The 13,826-nt window shown below is 38.0% G+C and overlaps 1 protein-coding gene across 2 annotated transcripts in view; it reads right to left on the bottom strand.

Moving 5' to 3' along the window:
- Window positions 1–6,429: 6,429 nt before the first annotated feature.
- Window positions 6,430–13,826, bottom strand: part of NDNF (neuron derived neurotrophic factor) — a 33,712-nt gene continuing 26,315 nt past the window's right edge. For both annotated transcript variants that reach the window (XM_083571377.1, XM_083571376.1), the window contains exons 2-4: window positions 10,883–11,077; window positions 9,506–9,630; window positions 6,430–8,952 (exon numbers count right to left, since the gene is read on the bottom strand). In XM_083571377.1, the coding sequence (XP_083427503.1) occupies window positions 7,559–8,952; window positions 9,506–9,630; window positions 10,883–11,076 (1,713 nt within the window). In that variant the 5' untranslated portion in view covers window position 11,077 and the 3' untranslated portion in view covers window positions 6,430–7,558. The remainder of the gene's footprint in view (window positions 8,953–9,505; window positions 9,631–10,882; window positions 11,078–13,826) is intronic.

Here is a 13,826-nt window from a genome sequence, read left to right as displayed (position 1 = left end):
CAAGTAAACAGAATGAAATGTTATAGAAACAAACTTTTTAAAAAAAAAAATCTAAGCACTTTCTATCTATTTTTTCCTATGTTCAAATGCTCACAAACTTTTGTTCTGTATGCATGCATTCAAATGATCTAAAATAATCCCAAGCTCAATAGCCAGTTATCCTGGGGGAACCATCCCTGCCATTGACCTCTACTCTTTTGCTGCTGCTGTTATTATGCCTTGAAAGGTCCAGGAGATGCAGGAAGTGTAAAATGTAGTGGCTTGACTGCTACCAATAGGGCAGAATTGCCATCACTTGCACTGGCTGCTGTTGAGCTGCAAGATGAAGTTAAAGGTACTCAAATATTGTTTCACCTTTTACATACCCAACTGAATAAGATTGGAAAAGTGAGAAAACTGAAAGAAACAGGAATTGACAAATTCATCCATCCCTACTTGGGACTTGGGATTTCATTTTATACTCAGGAATCATATTCATTTTAAACAAAGGTATTGGAATTCTAGTCAAATTGCTCAAATGGCATGCTAACCGCAAAGAGATTTTACATTCCCCAGCCCTATTTCAATATTAACCAAAGCCTAGAAACAATATTTGAAGCAATAGCAAACATTGTGAAATTGAAGAAGTTATAAAAGAAGTTAATCCCTCTGAGGTACTCTTGTCCTTCTTAACTTTCCATAGTGGTAGATGAACCTTCTGTAAACAGCAGCACCCCAAGGCTTATCAAATATTTTCTTTGCAAACCCTGGGAATTTCTGTATGCATTTTAACTGTGACCTCCAAGAATGCTTCCACTGTAAAACTTGGAAGAAGGAGGAAATTGAGAAGACAAATGGTGTTCAGTGGTTGTTTTGGTCACCCAGAAAGCAAATGATGGCTAGAAATAATATTTAAGAATTCAGCGCATTCTTAGAAAATGCAATGTAACTTTCACAGAGATCTGCTGCTGTTGTTAAAAGCCGTGCATCTGAATATAATGAGCAAAATATACACAATTTTCAAAGCTTTCAACGTTCTTATATAAAACTATTTATTGGAATTGAATTCCTAGATGAAATATGAGCAAATTGTGACTCACATATCTTTTGCGACTCCCCTGCAAGCCCCACAAATGTCCCCCCACTATTGCCACAGGCCAAGCAGTGGGCCCATTGACAATGCCAACATCCCCTGATGCTGCTCCACCTCCTTATGGGTCTCACTCTTGCTAACTTTCCCCTCCAAGTGAGTAAGCAGTGGCAGGAGGAGAAGCAGCAGTCTCTAGTCACCTTTCCCTCGCCTTCTGGGTAGAGCTGCATATTGGGCACCAAACAGCAGGGCAAGTGAATGGAGAGCAGCAACAGTGAGGAGTAGGAGGTGGAGATACTTGGAGAGGGGGACCTGAGGAGCATTTTCTTAAGGGCACACCAATACCTACTGGGATTTGACACTTATCCATGTCCTGCACATTTACGCAGCCACAACACGGTTGGTAATAACATCCGAATTCTTGGTAACATTATTTGTTAGAGAAATTGCATTGTTTTAGGGAGGACCTTGGCAAAAACACAAACTTTCATTGCCAAATGTTGCTATCAGCATATTTTGATGTAAAAGAAGTGCTGTTTGGGATTACTCTTATTAAATAGTGATGAATTATACACAGATGAAATATATATATATATATATATATATTTTAATTTATATTAATTATTTATTTTATTAAGTTTGTATATCAGCCTTCTTCCAAAGATCACAGTTCACAACATAAAAATACAAAAAAATACAAAATGAAAACACAAAATAAGTAAGAAAATCAAAAGCAAAACAAGCCAGTAATTCCCCCAACACATGAGAAGGCGCTAAATCCACAGAACTTTATTGATGATAGGCAGACTCAGACCATAGAAATGCAATTGGTAGAGAGGGCTCTGTGTGATATTATTTCTCCTCCTCTCCTGCAGAGGAAGGAACAAACAGTACCTCCTGGTCCAGATGAAATATATTGACTCCTGCTGTTTGTGATGCTCACTGTATAAGGATGCTTAAGATATATTAATTATGGAATTGCTTACAGTTTTTTCTGTGATGACTCATTGTGACAGGATTACTTATTGATTGATGTTCATGGAGATGTTACTTACAATACAGCAACTAAAAAAATGGGGACAGATAAATTAATGGGTGATCAGTTGCATTAGTATGTTAAGAATGATTCCAATATATTTGATTTACAGGTTAATTTGAACTATACATCTTCAAATAGGGTACTGAATAACACTTGAATTTCATTTTTCCATATTAATAGTCCCCCCCTTTAATGATTGCTTTTCATTTTAACAAATAAAATATTAATTGACAGATTTTCCCAGAAATGAAATATTGTGCTGGAAAATCAGGGCTGGAAAAATGTGATTGCTCAACACTAGAAACTGGATTAAGATTATTGCCTTATTCTCCCTTAAGAAATTAAAACTACCATGATATTGAGGCTAAAGTGTTGGGTGTAGATCAAGGAAGTGGGTCCAGATTTTTGTTCAACCATGAAGTTTACCATGTAACTTTGGGCCAGTAATTCTTTATCAGATTAACGTACTTAATAAGAGTACTGTGAGGATTAAATGAAATGAACTCTTAAGGACTTGTCCAGGCAATGTGTTCATTCAGCATTTATAGTATCTGGATTTTCTTGCACAAAGCTTACACAATAGTTAGACTATGTCCAGTCTTTATTGAGCATTCATTCTGATTTGTTTGCTGGGAGGCTGGGAGACAATTAGCATTCATCTTGCTTGGGTTGTGGGATGTTTATAAGTCTTCCATTAATCATTTGCTTATCCCACATTTTTAAATGCATTTCCCTGTCACTTTCTAAACTGCAAAAATTCTACACTTTTTTTTAAAAAAGTGGATTTGTTGTGCTAGGACAACAAAACACTTCAATTGACTTTGTGCAAACCTAAAGTTCTAGTATGCACTTGAGCCCTTCCCACAAAATAGTGAGTCTGGAGGCAACCTCAGACAAAGCTTGCAACATAAATGAGATTGAGTGCGACCCCATGCATGTCTGCTCAGACATATGTCCTATTGAGTTCAATTAGACACACACACACACACACACACGATAGCAACCTAAATATGCACACAAAAGGGAACTGCCTTGAAAGACCCTTTTTATTGCCAAAAAGGTGCATACTTCACCACTGCTAGTTCCATCAGAGCCAAGTGTTAATGATTCTTGGTCAATTGTCCAACCTTCACACTATCTCATCACTAAATAACTACAAATATGAAGAAAAAGCAGACATTTGCACTACTGCGCTATGGTCAGCTATAAATATTAGAAGTCCTGCCAAGTTATATAAAAGGAAACTCAGATAAAACTTGGAGGATCTCCCATCACATGTGCTGGATTCAGTACAAATATTTGCTGTGGGGAAAACAATCTATTGATCTATGGTAATGATTTTTGAACTACAACAAATGAAGTAATGATGCCATTATTAATCTATATATGATCAAAACTGCTTTCATAACCATCCTTATGCTTTTCTAGTTCATGGGCCGTTTTCTCTTCTGCACATAAAACTTGAAAATGTAAGATAAGCTTTCCTCAACCTGGTGCCCTCAGTGTTTTGGCGATAGCAGATGCAAGGTTGGGTGTTCTGGACTTATCTGAACTTAAGTTGGTCATGTCACTGCTGCTTACGGGGAGGTGGCAAGGTCAGTGCAGACCACTGCGTTGGTTCTGCCAGGTTGTTTGCACTGTACCAACCTTGCCAACTGAAGCTGCTCATAGTCTCTTATTCTTTCCATTTGCAGTAATTGCTACTGGTTTCATTTCATTTGCAGCAATTGATATTAGCTGGGGAGGGCAATGCTTTTCGCTCATGCCATCATAGCTGTCAACATACAGATTTAAAAATAAGGGACCAGCAGCCGCGAAAATAAGGGATCAGCAGTCAAAATAAGGGATTTTCCAAGCACAGGTATGTTCAACTTCTGAGCCCCTCCAAGCCAAAGGCAGAAAGCCCAGCCAGCAGCCAAACGAAGCCTCAAGCGGTGGTTCCCACAGCACCGCAACCCGGCAAAGGGGATGCAGCAAGGGAAAGCACCATCACCTCTCCGCTGGGAAGCGCTGAGCAAAGGCGAGTCCCCAGGCAACGCAGCTGATTTGATCGGCACAAGGCATGCAAGCTCCACCCCCCAGTCGTTCTTAGACTCCTTATTGGGTGAGCAACGCAGCCAAGCAACACAGTTGGAGCCTCCCTCCTCCCTGGCCGGCAGGGAGGGAGGGAGAGGAGCTGCTTCCTTTGAAACCCAGGAAATTTAAGGGACATCATCAATAAGGGACAGCAGCGGGACACAGCGCTGGGATAAGGGACTTTCCCACCAAATAAGGGACAGTTGACAACTATGCATGCCATGGAAGCTGGAATGTGCATATGAATAGGTGCATGTAGGCCCCTCCATTAGTCATAACACCATCAAGACATGGGCACTAAGCAGTGAACAAGGTGGAGTGGTGGAGAGGACATTGGCTGAACCATACTGTATCTGAGGAACAGACTCAAGCAACTAACAGACAGGAACTAACGGTGTAGACCTGTATTTGTCAATGGAAACCACTGTGACTTCTGAATTGGTCTGATTCATCTAAGTTTGTGGCTATCATTGCATCTTGCGGTAGGGAATTACATTATTTGATTATGTGTGTTTGTCAAGTGAAAGGCAACCAAATGTGAAACTGACCTGTTTCTGCCTTATGTGCTGTGGGTTGTAGAAACTGATTCATTTTAACCATACCAGTCCGAACCCCACAGCAGACTTTACATGCAACTCATGTTGTACGCCATTTGAAACCATCCTCCCAACAAAATTGTAGTGCCTTGAAACCCTCAACAGCAAGATTGCTTAATAAAAACTGTTTAAACGTCACAGTCATTTCCCTTTTATTTGAAAAGTGCCCTATTGACCATTATAAGCTTTATAGAAACAGCATGTCGCATCCTGGCTGCAATGTGTATGTTCGAACACTGAACTCATTCCCGAAGACGAACTGGAGCATGTTCAGATACTGAGCTCATTCCCAGTGATGAAATCCATGGGTAAGACTTTGGCGCTATTAAAGTTAATGGGAAATTTGCCACCGACTTCAAGGGACTGGAATTCCATTTACATGATTCTAATATTTACACCAGATGTCACACATGATAACCACAGCAGTCAGATATGATATCAACGTGATAAAGTGAAGTGCTTGCTACTTTGGCAGCAAGGGCCGATTCTAAAAACCAATATATCCTTCCTTCCCAGCAATTCATAACTGCAGCTGGAATCTATGGTAAGTTGTAAGAAGGAGGCCAGCAAGGAAGAAAACTCCATGCCTACTACGCTTTTGAGCTGTACAATTTCAGATGACTGAAGACCACCTGTAATGGCTTGACACAACCCAGCTAGACAAGGTTTATGGTTCCCAGTGACTATAAAGTTTTTATTTATTTATTAAATTTGTATAACACCCTTCATCCGCAGATCTCAGGACGGTTCAAGAACTGCACCTTTACTTAGTTAGAAAGGACATTAACTATTAGGAAAAATGGTAGCTGCTCACCTTAGTCAAGATTTCTAAATTTATTTATTTCATATAATTTATACACAGCTTGATTGTGAGTGGGTGGGAGGAGGGACCCTCAGAATGGTTTACAAAGATTTTGCTTTTTGCAGTTCGGTATATGGGGATGTGTTCAAGTTGCTTTGATGTTTTTCTTGACTTTATGAATTTGTACCTACTCTTCTTTCCAGAACAACTTTTTGAACCCCACACTACTCAATAAAATCCCCACACTAAACCCTCCTGGATCCAAATCATAATTCATGTTAAATGTTGATAAGAAATGGCGTATTTCAGCCACAGTGAAGTGCATTTAAACCAATGGAAAATAATATATAAGGTGAGGTTAATTGTCTCACTGAAATAAATGAGATTTAAAAGTGCCCAACTTTGGCACATCAAGCTCAAGTTAATTATGAAATTGTAATTGGTATGACTGAAATCTAATTCACGAGTAAACACTTGAAGGATTACAGCCCCCAAATTTGTATCTAATTTTAACTTAAATATTTCATTACTAAGAAATATATAACACATAATAGCTCAAAACTCTATTACATTTAAGGGAAACCCGCGTATTTGAATCACAAAAGTTTGAATTAAGGTAAAGTCGTCTAATTTACAAAACACACACAAAATACTCAGAAGTGCAACTTATTGAATCCAGACAATTTTTCTGCCATGTAAATGCTCCTAGGTTTCAGTCTGCAATCCTATACTCACTTACCTGGGAGTAAGTCCCAATGAGACTTAATTCTAAGTCATTTATTCTAAAATGTTTCAAAAAGCAGATGTTGGAACTATTTTTTAGAAAAATAAACGAAAACAAAAAGGGTTATGTTCCACAAACATGTTAATTTTAATCAAACTGATTTCTGTGGAAATGCAAAAAATAAAACAGTTATAAAATGCATTTTTGCCTAACCATCACTTGTGTATTGCATCTACAAATTGACCTTCAGAGTATAAGCCACTAGGTACAATCCAAAATTGAAAATAAAAAGACATAAATTGAATTGTGTTCAATCAAAATTGAGTTGATTATATACTCTGGATTTTGCCCAGTGTATAAGGGCAAGTAATTGTTGTGTTATTGTTATAAGTTAAAGAAGAAAGGAATCTACCAACCCCAAACACTTTAAGCATTACTAGATTATTTTACTCCTAATACTTATACAAAATGATTGATCCTATTATTTGTAAAAGCTTCCATTTTCAGGATGCTAGTAGCTGAAATAGATTTTCAGATATAAAAGTTTTACAAATTTATTAATTAATGATGCTCAAAATGCATTGGAATGGATGAGAAGGAACATATAATCTAATATTTAAATTTTATGTACAGGAATATAATGTCTGACAATTTTGTACATGAAATACATACAGTATTTAAACATTTAAAATTTACGAGATAGGAATTTACATTAGCAATAAAACTGACTTCTGCGTAGTCCAGTTAATACTTAGTTTAGATCTGTGTTTTAAGAGGGGAAAGATATTTTAATAGTTTACAATCATGGAAACATAGACATTTCAAACAAGACTTTATAAAATAATTTACATGACCCTATAGCCTACTAAGAGATAGAGGTTGTGTGGGAGTTTTGTTTCTGTGTCTGTGCTTAAGAATAAGGTAACTGAAGGTCTTTTCTTAGCCTTTGAAGTAATAAAATAATTTAGAAGCACTTCATGCAATATGGAAGCAAAAAGGCAGTTCCTTCAATATTTCCTGCTACTTTCGTTATCTACTGAGCACTGAACTTGGACCACCAGACGCATGATAATGCAAGTGTCCGATACCAACGAAGAGCACCAGCCTCAGTCCCTTCATTTGCTCTTGTAAACATAAATATAGATGTTAATATCTTCTCTATATAGTACCAATACAGTTCACAACTCCTCTGCTGTGTAAGTAGTCAGTCCATATGCTTAATGTTCTGCTGATTTCAACATGAGAAGTGCCACTAACAGAATTTCCTTGTTTTCACAATTTTACTTTGATACTTGACGGAGTGCCCTCCATGTCCTATGACATAAACATCCAGAAGGTAGGATTTTCCAGGCTGTAGACCTTTAATTGTCTCTGTGGTAACTGCTTTTTGTAAGTTTTGGCTGTGGAAATATTTACAGAGGACTTTTTCTGATTTCTTCCTCAAGTCTGGCCCCAGGCACTGATTTTGTTCTCTTTTCTTTTGTTCCTCATTATAGTTGTCATCCACTTCCTTTCTGTATATGCAAAATTTGTTCCTTTCCTGTGTACCTAACCATGCAACTGTGACTGAAGAACACGTGCGAAGTTTATCAAAGGCTTTAATTCGTGTGTCCTCAGGAAGAGATGGAAATGACTGTTTATTAGGCCTTGTAGTAGCCAAAATCTTCAGCATGGAAGCACCTCTTTTATTTCCTTTCAGTCGAATGAGGTATTTAGCTTTTGGCTTTCCTCTAAGTTGGAACTGACGGACACCTTCAACATTTTGAGACAACAGAAGTTTACCGTCTCTTCTGACTTGGATCTGTACAGCATCGAGGCATGAATGGACAAAAAATGTAACCTTTTGGTGTGATGAAACAGGAGCAAACCGCAAAAATTTAGAGCCTTTTCTCTTGACAAACACGTCTGTAACTTTCCCATCTTTGAGATCAACTGTTTTCTGCTTAGCCTCTTCTTTGGTTCTTTCGAAAGTGCCAACATAGGCAGTGCTCATATTGGTGTTGACATTCACGGCAAATATGTCAAAGTAGTACTGTGTATCAGGTTTCAGGTCAGACACAGTAAAGATGTTCTTGTTCCCAATGCATATCTTTTCAAGGTCAACTCTAGGCTTTGAATAGACCTGTCGCCCAAACTTTGATGATGACTTTAAGAAGCTGCGTTCTTTCCCAGAATTACTGTTGGATGAAAACCCAAAATGGGCAAAGTCAAAGGGGCTGAAGTCCAGACCAGGTTTGGGAGCTCTCATAAAGGCATCATCAGCACTCTGCTTAGCTTCAACAGCACAGAGGCTTTTGAAATTGTGCTCTTTATTAATGACCACACAATATTGCATAGGTTGTTTTAGTAATGAAGCTGTAGGGCTTGGTTTCCATGCCAAAGTGACAGTTGTGCGGCCAAGAGAAGTGACATCAACTCTTGGGTCGTAAGGTAGTTCAGGATATGGTTGATCTGATTCTGGAGTTGTTGTGGCGTACACTTTAAAGTGTGTGTCTTTCTCTGTTGACAGGAGTTCCAGCTGGTACAACCCAGAAGGTGAACTGGAGGACACAAAATACTCAACATCGTTTCCTCTGTAGGAGAACAGCTCTGTACCTTCTTCATTGAGAATCTGTTGTTTCTGCTGTTCAAGTGGCTCAGGTTCACCTAGAAAACACACAAAGGGATTTTTTTTAGGAAAGGTGTTCTCATAGGAAACTAATATATATGTTTAAGTACCAAAATAAATGATTGCTTGGTGGAAACTTAATCATGAAACAATATGGTTTATGGTTTGCAATCCATTCAACTTTTGAATAAGTAACACTGAGATTTTATTGCTATATTGCATTCATATATAGAAGAATAAATTACTATATTCTGCTGCTTTAGTAAGAAGATTTAAGGGCATTTAAGACTAAACTTTCCTTTATTGAAGCTTAGTTCTATGCTGGATTCATATTTAACCATCTCTCAATGTTCCCATCCCTGTTCTCTTTATAAACTGCATAATGTGTGTGAGAAAGAGAGTTAGAGAGGGAGTGCGATAATCTTAATGCATTATTTTGCTATTACAAGCCCTGTTCATATAAGCAACCATTCTATGTAGCAGAGTCTAATTTATCAAACTAATTCTAACACACAACTGGTCAGGATTCCTTTAAGACAGTCACACTGATTCATATCTGTCGTAAAAACTAGAATTTTATCTGAAATTTACCTGAGCCATCTCCACTGGACTCTTCTGGAAGTTCCTGCAAACTTAGCTTCCATTCCAAAGGAGCATCACAAGGTGTTACTGTAACTGCTAAGGGTGTGTTATCTTCTTCAACTACAAAAAAAAACCTAGGGAAAGATTAACAAACCCATTAAATTTTTCACAGTGTACTTTCAGTACCTTCCAATCAAAATAAATGGATGTATATTTCACATCCTTTCATAAAGACAATCAATTATCAAACCCTGGCATGTCATAGTTTCCTTAGGGCTTTTATTTAATGTTAATGTAACATATCTGAGTGGGGTCGCTGAGGTTTGGGATTGTGTTGTCAGCAGTATACTGATGACACACAGCTCTATTTCTCCTCTACATCTGCAGTTATAGCAGTGGATGTGCTGGACTGGTGTCTGGCCTCGATAATGGCCTGGATGAGAGTCAATCAACTGAAACTCCATCCATATAAGACTCAGCCACTGTTAGTGGGTGGTTCCCTAGACTGGATGAATGGGAGTCTGTTGGTTCTTGAGGGGGTTATGGTACATAGCTTGGGGTGCTCCTGGGCCCATTTCTGTTGCTTGAGGCCCAGGTGGCCTTGGTGGCACCAAGCGCCTTCTGTCAGCTTCGGCTGGTGGCCCAACTATAGCCTTATCTGGTCATGGATAGCTTAACTTGTGTGGCCTACGCTCTGGTAACTTCTAGGTTAGATTACTGCAATGCTATACACATAGGGCTGCCTCTGAAGATGGTTTAGAATCCTCAGCTGGTGCAAAAATTGACAGCCAGGTTGTTTACCGGGGCAAGCCAAGTTGAGTATATAACACTGATCCTGGCCCAACTGCACTGGCTGCCAATTAGTTTCCAGACCCAATTCAAAGCTGGTGCTGACCTATAAAACCTTAGCCAGCCTAGGACCTCAATATAGTTTTCTCATTATGATATAGTGGTTTATAAATATTTAAAGAAATAAAGAAATAAGAAGGCCTGGAAAGGAAAAGGTCATTTCAGCCAGGAATATTGGAAAGAAACATTTGTTTAAAAATACATTTTCCTTCAAAACTCAACACTTACTAATGGGAATCTGATTACATCTTTTGCTAGTCATTGAAATATTTGTACTTAAGTGTGGTACCTTAATAGCACCAATGTCCTTTACAATAATATTAAAATGAGATATTGCTCATATTGTGACTCTGTTTTAAAACACATGATGTCTTTCTCCACATTATTTTTGAAATTTAAGGACAATTTCATTTCTAAGTAGAGAACTAATATTTCTATTCTCCATGCATAAACCCAAATTAAATTTAATTACAAATCCATATAGCAGCTCCACCTGTAACTTCTGTCTCTCTCTGAAAATATCATTAACCCAAATACCTTTTGGGTGTTTCTCTGAAGAGATAGCTGCTGATTTCAGCTCCATCTGGGAGAACTGAAGTATCGTGGAAAAATGTTTTGTCCTGGATCTGCATCTGAAAAAGCTCTTCATCTCTAGTTGGCAGCTTCTGTGTCCAGGAGCTAAATGGTAGCAGCAGCAGAAGGTAGGACATGGAACAGTGCAGCAAGAGCATCCTAAAGCAAAATGAAAGGGATGCATTGTAAATGACAGGGCTAGTAAATATAGTTGTTGCTGTAAAAAAAGGGGGGGGGGGAAGGTGTTATCTCTTATGCCATAATTCAATTATGTTCAGTATTTGTCTAAGTGATCCATCAAGTCAATAGTCTTTACTTGAAACTCATGTTGTTGTTGTCGTATGACTAAATGAATAAAGCATTTTAAAATTTCCTGCTAGTGGTTTTCCCAGCTGAGACATCTAAGGTTTAGGATCTAAAGGAAAAGGGCTATAGAGGGGAGCGCTTTGCCAGTGTCACCTGTTCCCACTGACAACAAGTTTCAGTTACTTTCTCCTGCCAGCCAGTTTTCAAGCAGGGCTGTTCAGAAGAATGGAAAGACAACTCATTTACAGACATGTGCAACAATATTACAGAAGATCAGGAGACGGCTAGTCTGTTGCCTATTGAGTCTTGTAATTAAACTCTATAGGAAGCCAAGAGAGAGAGAGAGAGAGAACGAACATGTAGCTTAATTTGTACTTCATTTGTTTTGATACTATAAAAGAAGGAGCGGTTTACAACATTCTGGTACTCTACAGTGTGTTCTCATTACAAAGTCTTTTTCCTTTGATCGTATTTCACAAAGCGTGTATTTTTCTTTCCTCAGTCACGGAATTATTCTGTATAGAACAATGATCACCGCAGGACTAGGTTACAGCAGTGTAATGTAATCTATTTTTGCTTTCTTTCAGCTATATAAACACTCATCTCTTTCTCAGAGTACCAGAAGTATCTTCTTTCCCAAGATCAGGGTTGTATGTGGTAGACATTAGGGAACTGATTTGCCATTGGTGCTAGTAATGGAGGACCAACCCCGCCATGTCTCATGTTACAGAATTCCAGTAGAAACCCACTATTCAGTTGGACTTTCTCTGATGTAGGAAGGATTGCTGCCTCAGACATCTGTTCATAGATAATCAGCGTACTGTTTATAAGCCCAAAATAGGTTCAAGGTGTCTGAAGGATTGCTTGTTTATGTATCAGTGAATGCCTACCTATCAAGATACTTGGAGAAGGCTGTGCTCTATGTCCCACTATTAACTGAAAATAGGCTGGTGGGTACACAGGACACTGGCTTCTGGGTGGTGCTACTTACATGTAGATCCAGTGTGGTGTAGTGGTTCAAGTGTTGGAGTAGGACCTGGGAGGCCAGAGTTCAAATCTCCACTCAGCCAAGAAGTCCACTGGGTGACCTTGGGCCAGTGGCTATCTCTCAGCTTAACCTACCACACAGGGTTGTTGTGAGGGTAAATGCAGAGGGGGAGAAAATGTATGCCACTTTCAGCTCCTTGGAGGAAAAGTGGGGTATAGTGTACAGTATATGCAATAATAAAATAAATGAAATCCTGATACAGTAACAGCAACACAGTTGAAAATAAAGAACTAAAGGAAATTTGAGCATAGAGATCACAAGTCAACATATTTGATAATTTGATTTACAAAACTCATTGAAATATGTTTTAAGTATCATTTAGGATAAATTATGACTAAAACAAGATACTTTGTTCATTAATTTTTCAGTCAGAAATTGTCTATGAATTAATCAGAACTATAGCAAATTCTCTGGTGTTCTGAATGCTTATGATGATAGTGTCTTTTCAATGAACCACTGTAAGATCTTAATAATGGATATTCTGAGTCCTGGATTCCAGTGCAATTATGTTTTAAAAATAAAGGTTACTATATAGGGGTCTCCAGATTAAGCTTTGTTTTTCAATTTTGTTTTTTAACCAGATCACCCACTTTATAGGCAGGCTTTTGGATCAAATTAACAACTATAAATTAAGCAGGTAGGATCTTGTTTTAATTTACTATAGCTAATTATCAGGTTATTCCTTCAGACAATAATAGCATAAGTCTTATATTAAGTCCAGTCTTGCCTGCTTATTTAGGCATAACACATAAGAAGTCACTTGGGATTTTGTTGAGTAAGTAAGCATACGCCATAGAGTGTTTATTAGGTTCTTCACTTTCTCTCACTAACATTACACATGTAAACCTGTGTATTAGTAAGTAGCCATCAGATAGAACACATTTTAAGAGTTTCCACTTTAAAGTATTACCCCCCTTTTTTGCTGATCCCTAATTCAAAACTGCTCACTCCAATACAAAAATATTCATTATTTGATTCTAAAGTCCAGTCCACTGTTGTTACACAATTCTTTCATGCTGAATTTCTTTTATTTATTTTTACAGCCCTTAATAATTTGCTGGCATGTGCATTTCACCTAACTTTTTAAAAGAAAGTTCCTGGTCTGCAAGAAAACCAAGCTCTGAAACTTAGCTTGTGGTGTGAGAATTGGCACTTGGTCCATCATTGCAAAAAAATTGGTGGGACAGGTTTGGCCTTTTGTTTTAATTCCAATTAATCTCAGCTCTTCTTTTTTTTTTTAAAGCTAATGCTTACCCTGAAAGTTGGAAGACAACTAGGAAAATATTACCGTAGAGTCTGCTTTTTGTTGTTTCTGCCTAAGCTGAAAAAAAGCATGATGTTGGAGATTCTTGATCGAAACTCCCATGCGTGTCTGTGAAGGTTTAAAGCAGCTGTGGTTGTGATGGTGGTTAGGGCTCAGTAATCAAATTATTTTATGCAAATGTATTTAATTAAAACATTTATACCATTCTTCTTCCACACTCACTACACTGCAGTTCACAAGATTTAAAAGCAATACAACCACATACACTTAAAACCAGATATAAAATATGA

Source organism: Podarcis filfolensis (genome assembly GCF_964270895.1).
Source record: "Podarcis filfolensis genome assembly, chromosome: 9".
NCBI lineage: Eukaryota > Metazoa > Chordata > Lepidosauria > Squamata > Lacertidae > Podarcis > Podarcis filfolensis.
Note: the sequence above shows the minus strand (reverse complement) of the source record. Positions and strands in the feature narration are given on the sequence as shown.